Here is a 21,809-nt window from a genome sequence, read left to right on the forward strand (position 1 = left end):
AGAGGTTTGAGTGTAGGGAAGAATCCTTCCTTAGAACTGTTAATTAACATGCTTAGGGTACAGGATAAGGCCATAAGTGCCCAATCTGTAGAAAAAGTAGCTAATGGTTCTCAATCTGATCCAGGGACTCCCCCAGGAAAAGGTTCAGGAAAGAAACTTCTCAGCCTGCCCATTACTAGACAGTCTAGCATAGTTGGTACAGAGGTTGAATCACACCATACTAATGGTGTGCTCTCACATTATACTGGTAGCCAAGCTGTTAGGGTGCCCTCTGTAAGGGACAGGTCTCCATCTGTTCATTCCCATCATACCTCTGTATCTAGAAATGTCCCTCCCACCCACCCTGATGACAGATTGTTAGAAAGGGAGCTCAATAGATTGAGAGTGGAGCAAACCAGACTGAAGCTCAAGAAGCAACAGCTGGATTTGGATAGACAGTCTTTAGAAATAGAGAGGGAAAGACAGAAGATGGGTTTAGATACCCATGGTGGCAGCAGCAGTATTCCCCATAGTCATCCTGCAAAAGAGCATGATTCCAGGAATCTGCACAAGATAGTTCCCCCTTATAAGGAGGGGGATGACATTAACAAGTGGTTTGCTGCACTTGAGAGGGCCTGTGCTGTACAGGATGTCCCTCAAAAGCAGTGGGCTGCTATCCTATGGCTATCATTTACTGGAAAAGGTAGGGATAGGCTCCTTACTGTAAAAGAAAATGATGCTAACAATTTCCAAGTTCTTAAGAATGCACTCCTGGATGGTTATGGCTTAACCACTGAACAGTACAGGATAAAGTTCAGAGATACCAAAAAGGAGTCTTCACAAGACTGGGTTGATTTCATTGACCAGGCAGTGAAGGCCCTGGAGGGGTGGTTACATGGCAGTAAAGTTACTGATTATGACAGCCTGTATAACTTGATCCTGAGAGAGCATATTCTTAATAATTGTGTGTCTGATTTGTTGCACCAGTACTTGGTGGACTCTGATCTGACCTCTCCCCAAGAATTGGGAAAGAAGGCAGACAAATGGGTCAGAACAAGAGTGAACAGAAAAGTTCATACAGGGGGTGACAAAGATGGCAACAAAAAGAAGGATGGTAAGTCTTCTGACAAGGGTGGGGACAAATCTAAAAATGAGTCTTCATCAGGCCCACAAAAACACTCTGGTGGGGGTGGTGGGTCCAAATCCTCCTTTAATCAGAACAAGGAAAAGAAACCATGGTGCTATTTATGTAAAATAAAAGGCCATTGGACAACAGATCCCAGTTGTCCAAAGAAAGGCACCACAGCTCCTACCACTACAACCCCTACTGCTACACCTAGTGTCCCTACTAATAGCAGTGGTGGTGGGAGCAAACCTACTAATAGCCAATCCAAGGGAGTAGCTGGGCTCACTTTTGGTAATTTAGTTGGGGTTGGTCTAATTAGGGAGACCACAGAGGCTACTTTAGTCTCTGAAGGGGCTATTGACTTAGCCACTTTGGTTGCTTGCCCCCATAACTTGGAGAAGTACAAGCAACTAACCCTAATAAATGGTGTTGAGGTCCAGGCCTACAGGGACACAGGTGCCAGTGTCACAATGGTGATTGAGAAACTGGTGCACCCTGAACAACACATACTTGGACACCAGTACCAAGTAACCGATGCTCACAACATAACACAAAGCCACCCCATGGCTGTTGTAAATCTCAACTGGGGGGGGGTATCTGGTCCAAAGAAAGTTGTGGTAGCTTCAGATTTACCTGTAGACTGTCTATTAGGGAATGATTTGGAGACATCAGCTTGGTCAGATGTGGAGTTGGAGGCCCATGCAGCAATGCTGGGCATCCCAGGGCATATTTTTGCTTTGACAAGGGCTCAGGCCAAAAAGCAAAAAGGACAGGGAAGCTTGGATCCTGGAACAATGGACCAAGTGCTCCCTAAAGCTAGGGCTAGTAGAAGCAAACCACTTCCTACTATCCCTCCCTCTACAGTGGATTCTACTTCTGAGGAAGAAGAATTCCCTCCCTGTGCAGAACCTACACCAGAGGAGCTGGAAGCAGACACTGCTGAGCTTTTGGGTGAAGGGGGGCCTGCCAGGGAGGAGCTGAGTGTGGCACAGCAAACCTGTCCCACATTAGAGGGTCTCAGACAGCAAGCTGTCAAACAGGCTAATGGGGATGTCAGTGACTCTCACAGAGTTTACTGGGAGGACAACCTCTTGTACACTGAGCATAGGGATCCTAAACCTGGAGCTGCCAGGAGATTAGTGATTCCTCAGGAGTACAGAAAGTTCCTCCTAACACTGGCACATGACATTCCCTTAGCTGGGCACCTGGGTCAAATGAAAACTTGGGACAGATTGGTACCATTGTTTCATTGGCCTAGGATGTCTGAGGACACAAAGGAATTTTGTAAGTCCTGTGAAACCTGTCAAGCCAGTGGCAAGACAGGTGGCACTCCAAAGGCACCCCTTATCCCACTGCCTGTGGTTGGGGTTCCCTTTGAAAGGGTAGGGGTTGACATAGTTGGCCCCCTTGACCCTCCTACTGCTTCAGGCAATAGGTTTATCTTAGTGGTAGTGGACCATGCCACAAGATATCCTGAAGCTATTCCTTTAAGGACCACTACAGCTCCTGCAGTGGCAAAGGCCCTCCTGGGAATATTTTCCAGGGTGGGCTTCCCAAAGGAAGTAGTATCAGACAGAGGAAGCAATTTCATGTCTGCATACTTAAAGGCCATGTGGAAGGAGTGTGGTGTAACTTACAAGTTCACAACACCCTATCATCCACAAACAAATGGACTGGTGGAGAGATTTAATAAAACTCTCAAAGGCATGATTATGGGACTCCCTGAAAAACTCCGCAGGAGATGGGATATCCTTCTACCATGCCTCCTTTTTGCCTACAGGGAGGTACCCCAGAAAGGAGTGGGCTTCAGCCCCTTTGAACTTCTTTTTGGACACCCTGTTAGGGGTCCACTCACACTTGTAAAGGAGGGTTGGGAACAACCTTTAAAAGCTCCTAAGCAGGATATTGTGGACTATGTACTTGGCCTCAGATCAAGGATGGCTGAGTACATGAAAAAGGCCAGTAAAAACCTTCAGGCCAGCCAAGAGCTCCAGAAGCAATGGCATGATCAGAAGGCTGTTTTGGTTCAGTACCAACCAGGGCAGAAAGTGTGGGTCTTGGAGCCTGTGGCCCCAAGAGCACTCCAAGATAAATGGAGTGGACCCCACACAATTGTTGAAAAGAAGGGTGAAGTCACCTACTTGGTTGACTTAGGCACTGCCAGGAGTCCCCTTAGGGTGCTCCATGTCAACCGCCTGAAACCCTACTATGACAGGGCTGATCTCACCCTGCTCATGGCAACAGATGAGGGACAGGAAGAAGACAGTGATCCTCTACCTGATCTCTTCTCTTCCACAGAACAAGATGCTCTTGTGGAAGGTGTAGTTTTGGCTGATTGTCTTACTGCTGAGCAGAAAGATGATTGCATAAATCTCCTAGGACAATTTTCAGAACTCTTCTCCATTGTGCCAGGCACCACTTCTTGGTGTGAACACACTATAGATACTGGAGACAGTTTACCTGTCAAAAGTAAGATCTATAGGCAGCCTGACCATGTCAGGGACTGCATAAAGCAAGAAGTTCAGAAAATGTTGGAACTAGGAGTGGTTGAGCACTCTGACAGTCCATGGGCTTCTCCTGTGGTACTGGTACCAAAACCCAATTCTAAAGATGGAAAGAAGGAAATGAGGTTTTGTGTAGACTATAGAGGTCTCAACTTGCTAACCAAAACTGATGCTCACCCTATACCCAGGGCAGATGAGCTTATAGATACACTGGCAACTGCCAAGTATCTAAGCACTTTTGATTTGACTGCAGGGTATTGGCAGATCAAATTGCCAGAAGATGCTAAACCTAAGACTGCATTTTCTACCATTGGAGGACATTACCAGTTTACTGTAATGCCTTTTGGTTTGAAAAATGCACCTGCCACTTTTCAGAGGTTGGTGAACACAGTCCTGCAAGGGCTGGAAGCTTTCAGTGCAGCATATTTGGATGATATAGCTGTCTTTAGCTCCAGCTGGGATGATCACCTGGTCCACCTATGGAAAGTTTTGGAGGCTCTGCAAAAGGCAGGCCTCACTATCAAGGCTTCAAAGTGCCAGATAGGGCAGGGTAAGGTGGTTTATCTGGGACACCTTGTTGGTGGGGAACAGATTGCACCACTTCAGGGGAAAATCCAAACTATTATTGATTGGGTTCCCCCTACCACTCAGACTCAGGTGAGAGCCTTCCTAGGCCTCACTGGGTATTACAGGAGGTTCATTAAGAACTATGGCTCCATTGCAGCCCCTCTTAATGACCTCACATCCAAGAAAATGCCTAAAAAGGTATTATGGACAGCAAACTGTCAGAAAGCTTTTGAGGAGCTGAAGCAGGCCATGTGCTCTGCACCTGTCCTAAAAAGCCCTTGTTACTCTAAAAAATTCTATGTCCAAACTGATGCATCTGAATTAGGAGTAGGGGCAGTCCTATCACAACTTAATTCTGAGGGCCAGGATCAACCTGTTGCTTTTATTAGTAGAAGGTTGACCCCTAGAGAAAAGCGTTGGTCTGCCATTGAGAGGGAGGCCTTTGCTGTGGTCTGGGCTCTGAAGAAGTTGAGGCCATACCTGTTTGGCACTCACTTCATTGTTCAGACAGACCACAAACCTCTACTTTGGCTAAAACAAATGAAAGGTGAAAATCCTAAATTGTTGAGGTGGTCCATATCCCTACAGGGAATGGACTATACAGTGGAACATAGACCTGGGAGTAGCCACTCCAATGCAGATGGACTCTCCAGATATTTCCACTTAGACAATGAAGACTCATCAGGTAATGGCTAGTCTTATTGTCCTTCGTTTGGGGGGGGGTTGTGTAGGAAAGTACCATCTTGCCTGGCATGTTACCCCCATCTTTCACTGTATATATGTTGTTTTAGTTGTATGTGTCACTGGGACCCTGGTAACCCAGGGCCCCAGTGCTCATAAGTGTGCCTGAATGTGTTACCTGTGTAGTGACTAACTGTCTCACTGAGGCTCTGCTAATCAGAACCTCAGTGGTTATGCTCTCTCATTTCTTTCCAAATTGTCACTGACAGGCTAGTGACCATTTTTACCAATTTACATTGCCTTACTGGAACACCCTTATAATTCCCTAGTATATGGTACTGAGGTACCCAGGGTATTGGGGTTCCAGGAGATCCCTATGGGCTGCAGCATTTCTTTTGCCACCCATAGGGAGCTCTGACAATTCTTACACAGGCCTGCCACTGCAGCCTGAGTGAAATAACGTCCACGTTATTTCACAGCCATTTTACACTGCACTTAAGTAACTTATAAGTCACCTATATGTCTAACCTTTACCTGGTAAAGGTTAGGTGCAAAGTTACTTAGTGTGAGGGCACCCTGGCACTAGCCAAGGTGCCCCCACATTGTTCAGAGCCAATTCACTGAACTTTGTGAGTGCGGGGACACCATTACACGCGTGCACTACATATAGGTCACTACCTATATGTAGCTTCACCATGGTAACTCCGAATATGGCCATGAAACATGTCTATGATCATGGAATTGCCCCCTCTATGCCATCCTGGCATTGTTGGTACAATTCCATGATCCCAGTGGTCTGTAGCACAGACCCTGGTACTGCCAGACTGCCCTTCCTGGGGTTTCTCTGCAGCTGCTGCTGCTGCCAACCCCTCAGACAGGCAGCTGCCCTCCTGGGGTCCAGCCAGGCCTGGCCCAGGATGGCAGAACAAAGAACTTCCTCTGAGAGAGGGTGTGACACCCTCTCCCTTTGGAAAATGGTGTGAAGGCAGGGGAGGAGTAGCCTCCCCCAGCCTCTGGAAATGCTTTGTTGGGCACAGATGTGCCCAATTCTGCATAAGCCAGTCTACACCGGTTCAGGGACCCCTTAGCCCCTGCTCTGGCGCGAAACTGGACAAAGGAAAGGGGAGTGACCACTCCCCTGACCTGCACCTCCCCTGGGAGGTGTCCAGAGCTCCTCCAGTGTGCTCCAGACCTCTGCCATCTTGGAAACAGAGGTGCTGCTGGCACACTGGACTGCTCTGAGTGGCCAGTGCCACCAGGTGACGTCAGAGACTCCTTGTGATAGGCTCCTTCAGGTGTTAGTAGCCTTTCCTCTCTCCTAGGTAGCCAAACCCTCTTTTCTGGCTATTTAGGGTCTCTGTCTCTGGGGAAACTTTAGATAACGAATGCATGAGCTCAGCCGAGTTCCTCTGCATCTCCCTCTTCACCTTCTGATAAGGAATCGACCGCTGACCGCGCTGGAAGCCTGCAAACCTGCAACATAGTAGCAAAGACGACTACTGCAACTCTGTAACGCTGATCCTGCCGCCTTCTCGACTGTTTTCCTGCTTGTGCATGCTGTGGGGGTAGTCTGCCTCCTCTCTGCACCAGAAGCTCCGAAGAAATCTCCCGTGGGTCGACGGAATCTTCCCCCTGCAACCGCAGGCACTAAAAAGCTGCATTACCGGTCCCTTGGGTCTCCTCTCAGCACGACGAGCGAGGTCCCTCGAATCCAGCGACACCGTCCAAGTGACCCCCACAGTCCAGTGACTCTTCAGCCCAAGTTTGGTGGAGGTAAGTCCTTGCCTCACCTCGCTGGGCTGCATTGCTGGGAACCGCGACTTTGCAAGCTACTCCGGCCCCTGTGCACTTCCGGCGGAAATCCTTCGTGCACAGCCAAGCCGGGGTCCACGGCACTCTAACCTGCATTGCACGACTTTCTAAGTTGGTCTCCGGCGACGTGGGACTCCTTTGTGCAACTTCGGCGAGCACCGTTTCACGCATCCTCGTAGTGCCTGTTTCTGGCACTTCTCCGGGTGCTACCTGCTTCAGTGAGGGCTCTTTGTCTTGCTCGACGTCCCCTCTCTCTGCAGGTCCAATTTGCGACCTCCTGGTCCCTCCTGGGCCCCAGCAGCGTCCAAAAACGCCAAACGCACGATTTGCGTGTAGCAAGGCTTGTTGGCGTCCATCCGGCGGGAAAACACTTCTGCACGACTCTCCAAGGCGTGGGGGATCCATCCTCCAAAGGGGAAGTCTCTAGCCCTTGTCGTTCCTGCAGTATTCACAGTTCTTCAGCCTAGTAAGAGCTTCTTTGCACCAACCGCTGGCATTTCTTGGGCATCTGCCCATCTCCGAGTTGCTTGTGACTTTTGGACTTGGTCCCCTTGTTCCACAGGTACCCTCAGTCAGGAATCCATCGTTGTTGCATTGCTGATTTGTGTTTTCCTTGCATTTTCCCTCTAACACGACTATTTTGTCCTTAGGGGAACTTTAGTGCACTTTGCACTCACTTTTCAGGGTCTTGGGGAGGGTTATCTTTCTAACTCTCACTATTATGTAATAGTCCCAGCGACCCTCTACAAGGTCACATAGGTTTGGGGTCCATTCGTGGTTCGCATTCCACTTTTGGAGTATATGGTTTGTGTTGCCCCTATCCCTATGTTTCCCCATTGCATCCTATTGTAACTATACATTGTTTGCACTGTTTTCTAAGACTATACTGCATATTTTTGCTATTGTGTATATATATCTTGTGTATATTTCCTATCCTCTCACTGAGGGTACACTCTAAGATACTTTGGCATATTGTCATAAAAATAAAGTACCTTTATTTTTAGTATAACTGTGTATTGTGTTTTCTTATGATATTGTGCATATGACACTAAGTGGTACTGTAGTAGCTTCACACGTCTCCTAGTTCAGCCTGAGCTGCTCTGCTAAGCTACCATTATCTATCAGCCTAACTGCTAGACACCCTATACACTAATAAGGGATAACTGGGCCTGGTGCAAGGTGCAAGTACCCCTTGGTACTCACTACAAGCCAGTCCAGCCTCCTACACTTGTCTTCTATTTTACACTATTTCTTTTAATGTTGCAGGGCTAAGGAAGTGAGCAAAAATGGTAGTTTTCAACAATATTGTCAGATTATTTTGGTAAGAGTGTACATAACAAACACTACATAACAATCATAGAGACGGACGAGTTATAAAACTGATTCAAAAGCGTTTCAATGAAATGACCAAAATGAGCATAATGACCTCGAGTAAACTGAATAAGGAGACACACACCAATTAATAAGACCTGTGGGGAAGAGCTGATAGAACAGGTGTTCAGTTCTTTAGTGAGGATATTGATAGAAGGACTTGCAATGTAGTGTTCAACCACATATTGAATGTTAGGGTGTCATGGGCTTGTGGACTGTGCTTACTGATTTAAAATTAATTCAGACATGTAGTTTGATGTACTACAAGTTGAATTCGATCCGGTAAAACTACTGGGCCCCATTTGCAAGACATGCTGAGAAGGAGGTGGCATTCCTGTAGGCCAATCATTAGGGTCTAACTCTAAGAAATAAGACTATTAGTTTGGGTGGGTGACTGCCCACTTAAAAGAATAATCACAACTCTTATCAGAATGAACCCTCAAAGTTACTAAATCAGTCTGAGCTCACCCCCTTGGTAGCTACAACAAAGAGCAGACAGGCTTAACATATGGCAATGTGTAAAGAATGTGTGCAGTACCAAAACATTAATAAAGTCAAAATGCAAAACCCAAACCAAATTAGAAAAATACAGTAAAATGTAATAAACAAAATGCAACTAATGACAAAAATCCAATAAGGGATATTAGTGATATGAGGTTCTTTTTTTTTTTTTAAATGTGATTGAAAATTTTATAGAGTTGAAAAATGATCACAAGACCACATCAAGCAGAAATAATATCACCAAGGTAGCATCCAACAACGAAGAAAACAGAGATATACAGTGAAATACACACAGAGAATCTCACCTGCAGTGAAAACAACGAGTAAAGAAAAATTAAATAACAAAACAAGTCTCAACAGTAAGATAAGTCTACAAATCAGAAATAAACAATAATAATAGCCCAAATATGTTCAAGGACCTTTGCACCCCCCCACCCACCCCGTTATATAGAGGAGGTTCCAGTTCAGAGATCTGGCAAAATAAAATGCACCACTCAGTATGTTTCTTCAAGAAGATCGCTATGTTAGTACAGCCCCAGGAGCCTGGAATCTCGCCCCTTTGTCAATCTGCCTTAGAGAGAAATGCACCACCAAAAGTCATATAAAACTGGAATAGTATTTTCCCCCACAGCTTTACCCATCGGCAGTGATCTAATGGCTGCCTCCACTTCCAGGCTATCAATGTCACTCTTAAGACAAGAGGCCAGAAATGGGTAAGTTCACTCCCCGTATATTTTCTTGATCTCAGATCACCCGACTGACTGAGCCTGATCTACAATTCCTTATAAAACTATAGAAACTGCTTTGCGATATCTTGAGTGCCATAGTGTAGGGTACCACCTTTATCCTTTATACATTTAATACTATTCCTGTGTTTTTTCTATGAGCTTATGGGCTAATACCCTGCCTATATTCTCTGCAAACTCACATTGAAGCGCCTTGAGGCCATAATACTGGAGAGCTACTTTTTTCCACTGAGCCCATGATCCTGTATACAGCCGTTTTTAACTAGTTTGAGATAAACAGGTGCCTCATCAGAACTCTTAATCGATATTGCCTGAGCAATTCTAATTCCCACAAACAAGTCCGCAATTTAAATGTAGTGTCGCTCTTTGAATTACTTAAGTCCAAGATTAACTGCAGTTTGACCCCCGGGGTGGAGCCGGCATTCAAATAAATAGATTCCCTCAGCAAACCAGGCAGACATGGCCTATAAGCAGCATTTGCAAAGATAGAGCAAGGAAACGTGAAACAGTGAGTCTCCTTGCCCGTATCGGGGGAAGTCAGGGTCAACATGATCGGATTATGATCAGATGTTATCTTAGGACAGACCTCAATATCAGCAAGTAGAATTTGCCTCCGCCCAAATAAAAGTCATATCAATTCTAGAATACTGCTTATGCGGCGAAGAATAGAAAGTTTAGCCGGACTTCGTAGGAAATACAATATGCCATATATCAACTGGGCCAGGCACTCTTATCTCAAGAATAGCTGCCCTAGTTCTGGTCATATGAGGATGGACAGCTCGATTAGTGTTATCGACTGCATGATTCATTATGCATTCAAAATCACCCACAGGTAACAAATCACCTGTCCAGTCTAATAGTTATATATTCAACCAGTCGAATAGCCCAGGATCGTCCGTATTTGGACAATACACAGCACACACAGTAAAGGTCTTCCAGAGGTAATTAACTGGACCTTAACCCATTAACCCTTCAGGTCTGAAGATGATTCAAGAACCTTATAGCCAGAGTGTCTAGAGCAGAGTATCTCCACCCCATGTGCATGAGACTGACTGACTAGTACATGTAATATTAACATAACCCAACTGACTCAAAAGAGACCAATCTTAGTATGCAAGATGGTTCTCTGTTAAGCACAGCACATGTGGCCTATAGATGGCAATTTCCTGTATGACCAGACGTCGCGTGAGAGGGCAATTGAGACCAGACACGTTCCAGCACATTAGCTTAAACGGAGATATAGTAAACGATTCTTGATACAAAAGTACTCAAGTGACCACCAGGTTACCAAAAACAGAATCAATACCCAGATTCAAAGATGTCAGTGATTAAACCAACTCATTTTTTCCTGCCGCCTCCCCATACCCGCACCCCCCCAAAAGGCCCCACTCAAATAAATATTCAAAGTCAAACATTAGGTTGGGATAGCAGGCACCCCCACCCCACCCCCAGGCTGACCCACCTTCCTTGTAGCAATGAAAAAAAATCATCCCTCCCTCTCGCTGTCAGAATCACAAACTGCCGACCCAAAAAAAAGTAAAAAGACAAAAATTAAGAATAAGGAGATAAGAGAGAACCCTTCCCAAGTGGAATAAGTAGTACAATCCAATATAGTAAGCAGAATGGTTCTACAAGTGACATATTAGCACCAAATACCCCAAGGACATACAAAGCCAATCGCTGCCTGTGAGAGTGGGGCACCAAAACCGACAGATAAATCAGTTTAATGATGAGACCTCAGAGGCCTGGAGCCCCCTTCTAGTGATTGAGAGTTTGAGTCGTATCTGCTTCAGTGTAGCGCATTTGTGTATGTCCCTCTCTCATGAACCTGAGCCTAGCTGGTTCCTAGAGGAAGACTTGCACCCCAGCGGCTTTTAGTAGGTCGATCAGGAGTCGGAGCTTCCAACGTCGATCCATCGCCAACTTGCAGAAATCTGATCAAAGTCACTGAGGCAATGGATATTGGGGCTGAGGGACGAGCTTTCAAATAATTCGAATGTCGAAGTAAGAAGTTTATGATATAGATCACCATACGCCGGGGGCGAGCCTTGCTGCCTTTGTTTGCAACACAATACAGCAGGATGCGATGGGCACATTGGATTTTGCAATCCTTATCCTAGTCCAAGAGATTAGGGAAGGCTCACAGAAAAAGTTGTACGATGAACTGCCGGGGATAACCCCACTCCTTGCCTTCGGGGATCTCGAAGACCGAGGGATTGTTGCAGCACTGGTGATTTTCTAAGTCTTCAATCTTAGACTGGACGAATGTGAGCCAGACCTCATGACCTATAAGTGCCTTTGCAGATGCTGTCCCAAACTCCTGGGCCCCTGCTAGCCAATGCTGAAGTTCTGTAACTCGTATAGTAAGAGCAGTATCAGTTCTTACCTTAGCATAATGTTGAAATGCCTCTGAGCACAGAACCTGAATCATATGTACGTCAGTAGACAGTGAGGCTCAGGGGTACTGGGCGCAGTAGCTAGAAGTAAGGAATAGTTAGAGACAAGATTATCATCACAGGTAGTTGGCCCATCAGACCCAGTAACACTGGTCAGATTTGATGTTGATGTATTAGCTAAGTCACTGTCTGACCATGGGGAAGCAGCTGGGGGTCACCCAGATAAGCACATTATGCCATTTGGAGAAACAGCTTGACAGCTGCCAGCATTTTTCTGAAAGCCAGGCTTGCCCTTACTCAGAGTACTGCTGACCACCCTAGAAGAGACTCTTTTTGGAGGTGACCCTTCGCCGCAGTGGTCTTCCCTTTGGCAGTTCTGCAGGTGAATTACACTTCTGTGTGCAAGTAGCTGCTTTCTGGCCCTCAATACAAGCACGGACCTCTTTCTCCCTCCTGAGGTCATTAGAGGAACTCTCATTGTCCCTCTGGGACTCCTCCTGGGCACCCTGACAGGTTGCCCCTCTTCCATCAGACCTTAGCAAATCAGCAATAACAGTGGCAGCCAGTGTAGAACCTGCATTGTTGGAGCTCCCTAAATCAATTAAAATAGTTGATGCTTTTTGCTGTTCAGGTGGTGGTGGAGGGGGGGCACAATTAAGCACAGTTCTCCTCTCGTGAACCTCCTCAGACCTAGAAAGATCACCTCGCTGATCCAAATTAGCGCTGGCACACGGAATAATAGGAGAAGAGTTAGACCAAAATTCAGCCAAAGCAACAATATTTCCTTGAGAAGCAGCAACAACGACAGAAACATTGTAGCAAGTCTCTGAAGGAAGCGGTGCTGGAGAAATAAAATGCTTTGCGGACGGTGACTCACCAGGGTTAACAACGTCAATCAGCAGTTCAACAATAGGCGAGTTCAACAATAGGCCGGGGGCTGATTCTGCCTCAGAGCAACCATGCAAGAGTTTACTGGCCCCAGCCTAAGTAGACAGCAGTTTAACTATCAGAAGTCCAATATGGGTCACAGAGTGCCTTCCTGCCTTGATCCACAAACTGTGCCTGGAAACTGCTGCCACTCCAGGGGAGACAGAAACCGTGAGGTGCTCAACTCCCCTCCTCGGAACCACCCCCGTAGGATGAGCTCAACTTGGCAGGTGGTATATCCTTGGAAGGAGAAGCAGAAACCGAAAGACAGACCCGCCAAGGACTGGTAAGACTGCGTAAAAGAATTAGAGTAAAGTGCACCATTATTAGCTCATGAAGCAGCTCAGGCGCCGAAGGAAAAGGTAAGTGCTCAGCAGAGATCAGAGCGCGGGTAGCAGGTAGTGGGGATAGAGCATTGCGGAAAGCACACCTGCTGTGAGTTAAGCTCCCCGCCATCCTTATTTTCCTGAGTCTAGAGATATGAGTTTTTTTAATTTTCACGTAAAAATAGCACCAAAAAACACAAGCGCCAATGATAGCCAATAGTTGTGGTAGATCAGGTGCCTAAGCACGATTTCTGGTCGACCGCGATGGAGCACGGGTCAGATACATAGGTTTGTCCTTTATCTCATATGGTGAGAGCAGGTGGGAAGCAATCACAAGTCATGGTGTTGTTAGGTGTGTTTTTGTACAAGATTAAGGGGGTTATTACAACTTTGGAGGAGGTGTTAATCCGTCCCAAAAGTGACGGTAAAGTGCCGGATATACCACCAGCCGTATTACGAGTCCATTATATCCTATGGAACTCGTAATACGGCCGGTGGTATATCCGTCACATTTGGGACGGATTAACACCTCCTCCAAAGTTGTAATAACCCCCTAAGTGTTTGTTGGGGTGAGTTCTCCTTGTGCTTCAATGTAGTTTCTGTACTGTACTTTTCCTAGTTGCTTATATTTTATTGTATATCTAACAATGCTCAGTCTCTTTTCTGCTACTTGTACACAGTCAATGATTCAACCTGTACAACACTTATGGGAGAACATAATCCTGTCATAGCAGAAAAAGCAAGGCAGAAAAAGGGACACCTCCTGGTGAGCAGATTAGAAATTCTGTCGCCCAGTCACAAATGTTTTTGCGCTGTCAGTCTGCAAAATAAGTTTTTGTTTTAGGTGGTGGACATTGGGGGACAGTCTTTAAATGTTGGCAGGATCTGTGTATGGTGGCTGATTAAATTATAAAGGATTCCTGAACGGATTTACACGACTTACCAAAGTGTGAGATATGCACAAATGCTCTTAGGCTTGTTAAAGGTTCTGAAAAATAATTCTGAAGTTGAATGCATCATTAATCCGGGCAAAGAATTTTCTTTGAGGGTGATCACTGATGCTTTTTGAAATGAGGAGCTGGACTGGTTTATGATAATTTCCCTGAGCTCTCTATGATTTTTGATTGGAGGGACATGATCTTTGAGTGAAGCACATTATTCTGGTGGGTGCTCTGGCTGTAAAGATTGGAGGTGACATTTATGGCAGTGATGGAGGATGTGTGGAAGAGCTTTCACCTAAAGAGGGTAGGAAGGCCGCAGAGTTTAGAGCCAGCGGCTGCACAGTGAAGCTTATGAGCTGTATTCTGCTTACATGTTTTGGGGCCTGAACATCACAATTACCTGTGAACGGAGTGATTGACATAAGTGGAGATGGTCGAGGTGTTGCATTATGTGTACAAGAGCAGGAGGAGGAGTGGATTATGGTTTATGTTTCTGCTGTGATCTTCAGTGCATGGTTGAGTCCAGGAAGAGGTTGAAACTATAAAGTGCCTTTTCTGTGGCACAAACAAACGCCCACTGGGCAGTGCAGGAGGCATGCGCTGGGATGGTGGGCCATTTTTGAGACTTGCATTTTAGCTTCTTTATCTGAGCTTACTTGAAGTTAGTTTAGTTGCTACCTTTAAATACTTGAACTTTTTTCTTTTTTCATCCAAAATGATGCTTCTTTTATGAAGTGAATACATATGTAGCCAGATTTTAGGAATCTGGGACCCAATGGACATAAACATTGTGTCAACAGGGCAGGTGTGTGAGCTTGACATTGAGATCAGGAGTCTAGACAAGAGTTGTATTCCTTTGCGGCCTTTAGCCGTCAAATCTGCAGAGCTGAAGTGCGCATATGTTATGAAAATGTATGCGAGTTTGCCTACAAAACAAGTGTTAATGATTTCCAGATGCGAGTGGGATAGGACTATGACATTCTCTTCCCTATGTAATCAGCAAACATATGTATTTTGCAATTCCAAGGAACTACTAGCAAAAATATGAGGCAATCTTTAGAAAGATCGATCATTTTAACGACTAGATCTAACTCACCTTTGGCAGCCTTTTTCGTGACATCCTGATAATAATGTGGTTTCTCCTTATGTTGGAAAACTGATAACAGACAAGAGAACAGGATCAGCTTTAACAAACAAACAAGCAATTGTGTATTGTATACTATGGAAGTACACCTAATGGCCAGCTATTCTTACAAGCGGTATGATTGTTTCATTCCACATTTGTTTAATGGCTTATGATTGTTATAAGATGCATGTTTATTTTTTTATTATATTGCAGAATTTATAAGCTGAACTATCGCCTACAAGTTTCTTCATTCTAGCTGTCTCTTTTCTAGCCTGAGGATCTAGAGTTAAGTTCAGCTGAGTAAATGAATTTTAAATCAGAAAAGTGCAGCAGCCTTTAAAAGAAAAGACAGCTGTACCTCCTGCAGACACACATAAGTAACCTCATGCTGATTAAGTACATCCACTACAAAAGTATTGTCTGCGGATTCATTAATATGTAGGACATTCATCATGTGATGGCAAAGGTTTATGCACACACTGTTGTTGCACATAACAGCCACTTTATAGTGCAGAAACACAACACGCTACTATGACCATCAACAACAAATCAAGCATTCTGACTATGTAGCAAACAGCTGACATGTTTTGGAAGACTAGCCACTGTACAAATTCTTACTGAGACCCATTTTTGTCACTGCACAAAATAATGAGTACAAAAACAAAAGGATACAAAAATGTTACGTAGAGTCAATGTGAACAAGGAGGAAGATGTTTGAGCCATACTAACATAGCATTTCCATACACATTTCCTAGTGACTCCTTCACAGCGGGCTGTGTTAGAAATAGGAGTCTCTAGTTGGCAACAGCTTGCACCCTGTCCAAGAGAAGTGGATTAGGATTTATGTTTCAGCTGTGAGCGTCAGTGCATGGATGAGTCCAGGAAGATGTTGCAACTATGTAGTGACTTTTCAGTAGCACAAAAAATACTAACTGGGCAGTGTTGGAGGCATGCGGTGGGATGGTGGGGCATTCCTAGTCAGGACAATGGAGTCACACACCTAAGATAACCCCTGCTCACCCCCTTCGTAGCTTGGAAAAGGCAGTCAGGCTTATCTCCGTAGCAATGTGTAAAGCATTAGCACATAATATAAAGTAATACAGTGAAAACACTACAAAAGGACACCACACTGGTTTTAGAAACATAGCCAATATTTATCTGTGTAAAACAAGACCAAAACGAGAAGAATCCAACATACAGTAATAACGATATGCATTTTACAAGAATTACTTAAAAATACAGTTCCTTGAAGTCGATAGCTCTGTCAGGGGCTATCACAGAGTCATGAACAACAAATCCAACAGTTCAGGCAGACCAAGAGGTCGCAGGCCAGCTATGGTGTCAGGAAGATCTGCAAACAGTACCGTGGAAATGCAGGGCGTTGCGGTCCTTGCAATGAGATCTAAAGTGCAGCATCAAAGGCATTGGCAGGCATCAGTTGCAGAGGTCGATGCAGGGGTTGTTGGGCCCTTGAAGTCACACGCATTGCAGATCAAACTCCATGCTGATGATGAAGTCAGGAGCACTGATGTTGATGGTTCCGGGGCTGTGGTGCAAAGCGGGACGATGCGACATGCAGTGCCTACAGGTCAGGGTGCAAGCAGCGGTTCATTGACGGCATCCTGCGGTGCTGGTGAGACCAGGACTGCAGTGTGAAGTGGGGCGGTGCAACCTGAGATGTCTCCAGGTTTCGATGCAGGCAGCGTCGTCGTCGTCCTGAAGCTCTGTCGTGCGTAGGCACAAGGCTGCGGTATGACGCAGGGTGGGCTCTCTGCAGCAACCACGGGTCGAGGTGCAAGTAGGGGTGTCTGTTGACGATGCTGGAGTCGACGGCACTGTCGTCAGTGGACAGGGGCTGCATTGTGGGACGGGACGGTGCTTCTTGTACTTCACGAGGAGTGTCCTTACGGTGCAGGAAGCGGCATCATTAGGGATATCAAGGCTGCGGTGTGAAACGAGGTGATGCGACATGCAGGTCATGGTGCAAGCAGCGGCTCGGTGACCGCGTCAGGCGACGCCATCGGTGAGACCGGGGTTGCGATGCGAATCGAGGCACGGCTCTGTGCGGTGCCGTCAGGTCACGGTGCAGGCAGCAGCAGAGTTGACAGCATTATGGTGGTTTTTCTTCTGTTGCAGGACCAAACACACAGTTTCCAGTGCTATAAGCAGATTAAATTTAAGTCTTCGATATCCCTGAAACGTCCATCAGGAGGCAAGCTCTACTTCAAGCCCTTGGAGAAACTTCACAAGCAGGATACACAGCAAAGTCCAGTTTTTATCCTCTACACAGCAGAAGCAGCAGCTGCAGGCCAACCCAGCAAAGCAAACACAGCAAAGGAGCAGTACTCCTCGTCACAGCTCTTCAGCTCTTCTCCTTGGCAGAGGTTCCTCTTGATCCAGAAGTGTTCTGAAAGTCTGGGGTTTTGGGTCCGCAACTTATACTCATTTCTGCCTTTGAAGTAGGCAAACTTCAAAGGAAAGTCTCTGTTGTTCAAAAGATTCTGACTTGCCCAGGCCTGGCTCCAGACGCACTCCAGGGGGTCGTAGACTGCACTGTGGGAGGACAGGCACAGCTCTTTCAGGTGTAGGTGTCAGCTCCTTCCTCGCACTCTAGCCCTGAAGATCCATCAGGATATGCAGGACACACCTCAGCTCTCTTTGTGTCACTTTCTAGAGTGAATTCACAACCAGCTTAAATGGCAGTCTGTCCCAGACAAGGATTCAGCTGCCAAACAGAGACACAAAATGGTTAAGCAAGAAAATGCCCACTTTTTTAAAGTGGCATTTTCAAACTGACAATCTAAAAAACAACTTCACTAAAAGATATATTTTTAAATTGTTCAGAGACCCCAAACTTCAGATCTCTATCTGCTCTCAATGGGAAATTACACTTAAGAGGAATTTAAATGCAATCCCAATGTTAACCTATGGGAGAGATAGGCCTTGCAATAGTGAAAAAACGAATTTGGCAGTATGCACTAGTACATGACCTACCTTTTAAATACACTGCAACCTGCCCATGGGGCTACCTTGGGGCTACATTAGGGGTGTCTTACATGACGTAAAAGGGATGTTTGGGCCTGGCAAGTGGGTACACTTGTCAGTTCGGACTGGCAGTTTAAAACTACACACACACACAGACACTGCAGTGGCAGCTCTAAGGCATGTTTATAGGACTACTCATGTTGGTTGCACAATCAGTGCTGCAGGCCCACTAGTAGCATTTGGTTTACAGGCCTTGGGCGCCTCTGGTGCACTTTACTAAGGACTTACTGGTAAATCAAATAAGCCAATCATGGATAAACCAATCAACAATACAAGTTAGACAGACAACATATGCACTTTAGCACTGGTTAGCAGTGGTAAGGTGTGCAGAGTCCTAAAGCCAACAAAAACAAGTCAGAAAAAATAGGAGGAAGGAGGCAAAAAGTTTAGGGATGACCCTGCGAAAAGGGCCAGGTCCATACAGGCTGCAACAGGGAGTCCTCACAGGAAACATCTGCTAAAGAATAGGAGGCCGGCATGACTAAACACCCACATTCTCAGAACAGCATATTTTAACTAAAGGGCTGCTTCCAGTGAGTATGTTTATAGTGACAGTGATGTTCTTTCACACTATTGATCGATCATATGTTTTACCCAACAGCCTACTGATTTTTCAATGGTGGATGCAGAGAAGAATAATTAAGATTTTAGAGAGCTTCTGATAGGAATAGGGCCAACCATCTCACCACATATCCACCACGGTTTATGAAACGACAACAAAATTATTCTTGTCTCCCAGTTACGATGACTCAAATTGCTAAGTATTGGTTCCAGAAACAGTGAGTGACTTGCAGGTCCCATGATCTGATACTTGCAGTGTTGGGTCAATTTTCTCAACCTTGGTAGCATGAAATGCTAAGTAGCAACAAGAAGAGCAATAACAGCACCTACTATTTTAGGCACAAGACAATTTTGTCCTGTATGAAACAGACAATGTTATTATTACAGTGTTACCTGTGTTTTTTCCCTTATGCTCCATCTTGCGGTAGTGTGATCCTTGCTCAGGTGTTTGACTTAACGAAAACACAGATGTAATAACTGGATAATCTGTTATTTAGAAAATAAACACAAAAGGATTAGTTTACCATTAAGTGGCAACTGTATCCTGGTGGAAATACTACTTAAATAAAAGATAAAAACAGTCTCTACAAAAGTGCAAACACCCTTCTTCCAAGATTTTGAAAGGCCCACGTCAAAGCTTTATATTTTAATTCTGCTTCCGAAATTATTATTGTGGGTTCTGCTAAAACTATTTAATCCCTAAGGTGAATTCCTCTTCATCCCACCATTATGACATTATCCTCTGCAACATCCACATAGATACTCAGAATACCTCTTCATAGACAATCAAATCCTTTATCTCAATCAAACATCAAAATAACATTGATTTTCTTACTTCTTTTCAAATGCATAGCCTTTCTGATTTTGTATGGAACTCTGCTCAAATGCTGGTGTCATCCGCTATATGTGGCTCTCACAGCCAAGGATTATTTTAAGTTTCAAGTATCTTGGACAAAGACTGGAATTACAAGTGGCATTTAGGAACCTGTGGTGCCTGAACTCACAATATTGGTTTCCAACACTGGCTACAGGCCATCGGCTTACTCTGTGATCCACACAGACACAGTGTGGGTCCAATTTAAGAAGTGAACTTTATAGACAACATAACCACGAAATGCGCATGTGTTGTCAAGATAAGAGTGCATGTATATCCTGTTGAGATATGGATGTTGAAGGGTTTAGGCAAATTTTAGACCTAAACGCAGGCTGTTGGCAGACACCAGTAATCACTAGTTCATATCTCAGCTTCAAAAGGAGCAAATTAAGCTAATCAAGAGATATTCCTCTCAGTCCAAGCAACTCATACCTGCAACCACAAACTTCCACACCAAGGAATGTTCCTTGCGCAGCAGACCCAGACCCTCCCCCATCTAAATGTCTCATTAGGTGAGGTTAAGAGAATTCCTAAGGATACAAGTACTTTTTGATTTCAGTGTCAACAATGTCACTTAATGTTTTCCATGAACTAGTTTGCCTGAAAACTTGCTCAGGAACTATGGGCATGTCAACAATTTCCATTTTCCGCTATTGTCAACACTCCTGTTGGTAAAGCAAGAGCAGGGAGTGGAGCCACAGATTCATGACCATGTTTTCGTGTTTTTGTGGGGGTCAATGCTCACTACAGTAGAAGCCACCAGCAGTGTCCAGGGCAGGTTCACTTGAAACTGATCAGCTGGGTAGTTGCATAAAAGGCCTCTGGTAACTTGTGTCCCTGTAGCTTGAACGGAAGGTTAGCCCTAGGACTCTTGGAGTCCACGTCTTTGTCCTCAGTACAAGAGGAAGATTAGGGCATAGGCAGCAGGTTCAGTCCTCTTCTGGTCTTTCTCAGGATCAGGAAGTGTTCTGCAGAGGGTTCAGGGGATGCCTCATTTATTCCTGTTGTTGGGGTAATTGGTGGCCCTTCTTTAACCAAGGGCGTAAAAGTTCCTAGGGCTTACCCTACCGACTTTTGCAGCATTTGCTGTGTGCCCTACTACCAACAATCCAACAGTGCCCCTCTCTGCCTAAATCCAAGACAGCGAAATCCTTCTCTCCTTCTACAGAACCTTTGTGCCCACCACAGAGGTGTGGCCAGAGAAATGAATAGCCCCTCTTCTGTGGTCACTTAAAACCAATTCCTATGCACTGCCCAAATGGTCATCCTGTCAAAAGAATAGAAACACTTCCCCAGACTCAGGCCTTTGTCTTCTGTTCTAGGACCAGTTTTCACGCCTCATCTATGGTTGAGCACGTAGAGGGCTGCAACTAGAGGCTAATGCAAAGTAGCTTCCAGAGAGTTTAGGCAGGGAAAAGATAACATACTAAAAGATGATTTCCTTAATATTTATTAAAACGCTTATCTCATCACTGAATTTGGGTTTTTCATAATTATTACAGAGTCCAAAGTTGACATTTCTAGTTGTTTCCTAGATGGAGATAGCATTATTAAATTCAATACTGCTTCACGGTGTTTCCTATGGAACAGCCTTGCAACAGTGAAAGGTATGAGCAATAAGGCCTACAAATGGGGTACAGTGTACCGAGTTCCATGGGGAGCAACAAAAAAAAGTTGCTAAAATCTGGGGGTTCACCATGCAAAAGATGATCATTTCCTACACAATCTATGTAACACGAAAGATTGTTTGACATTTAGGATTTCAAGGTCTCTTACTCTTAAACCTTGTGAGGACCCCTGACAAAGCTTTAAATAAAAAGATGCAAAAAAGGAAGGAGGAGTTCCATGTTTTTATGTAAGCGACCATGACTGATAAGCAGAGCCTGACTGAGGTGTATGCAAAGCCAAATTTCTGCAGGTAACAGATAAAGGGGGTCATTCCGACCCTGGCGGTCATGGACCGCCAGGGCCGGGGTTGGAGGATGCACCGCCAACAGGCTGGCGGTGCATCAAGGGCAATTCTGACCGCGGCGGTAAAGCCGCGGTCAGAAAAGGGAAACCGGCGGTTTTCCGCCGGTTTTCCCCTGCCCCTGTGAATCCTCCACGGCATTCCGACCCCCTTCCCGCCAGCCTGGTTCTGGCGGTTATCACCGCCAGAACCAGGCTGGCGGGAACGGGTGTCGTGGGGCCCCTGGGGGCCCCTGCAGTGCCCATGCCAATGGGCATGGGCACTGCAGGGGCCCCCTAACAGGGCCCCACATTGATTTTCAGTGTCTGTCTAGCAGACACTGAAAATCGCGACGGGTGCAACTGCACCCGTCGCACA

The 21,809-nt window shown here is 45.5% G+C and overlaps 1 protein-coding gene across 1 annotated transcript in view; it reads right to left on the reverse strand.

The window, feature by feature from the left end:
- The window catches only part of LOC138303596 (zinc finger protein ZFP2-like), a 62,227-nt gene that overhangs the window by 14,615 nt on the left and 25,803 nt on the right, over positions 1–21,809 (reverse strand). The window contains exons 6-7 of the mRNA XM_069242877.1: positions 19,003–19,095; positions 14,974–15,033 (exon numbers count right to left, since the gene is read on the reverse strand). Coding sequence (XP_069098978.1) covers positions 14,974–15,033; positions 19,003–19,095 — 153 coding nt within the window. The remainder of the gene's footprint in view (positions 1–14,973; positions 15,034–19,002; positions 19,096–21,809) is intronic.

Source organism: Pleurodeles waltl, chromosome 7 (genome assembly GCF_031143425.1).
Source record: "Pleurodeles waltl isolate 20211129_DDA chromosome 7, aPleWal1.hap1.20221129, whole genome shotgun sequence".
In the NCBI taxonomy this organism is placed as follows: Eukaryota; Metazoa; Chordata; class Amphibia; order Caudata; family Salamandridae; genus Pleurodeles; species Pleurodeles waltl.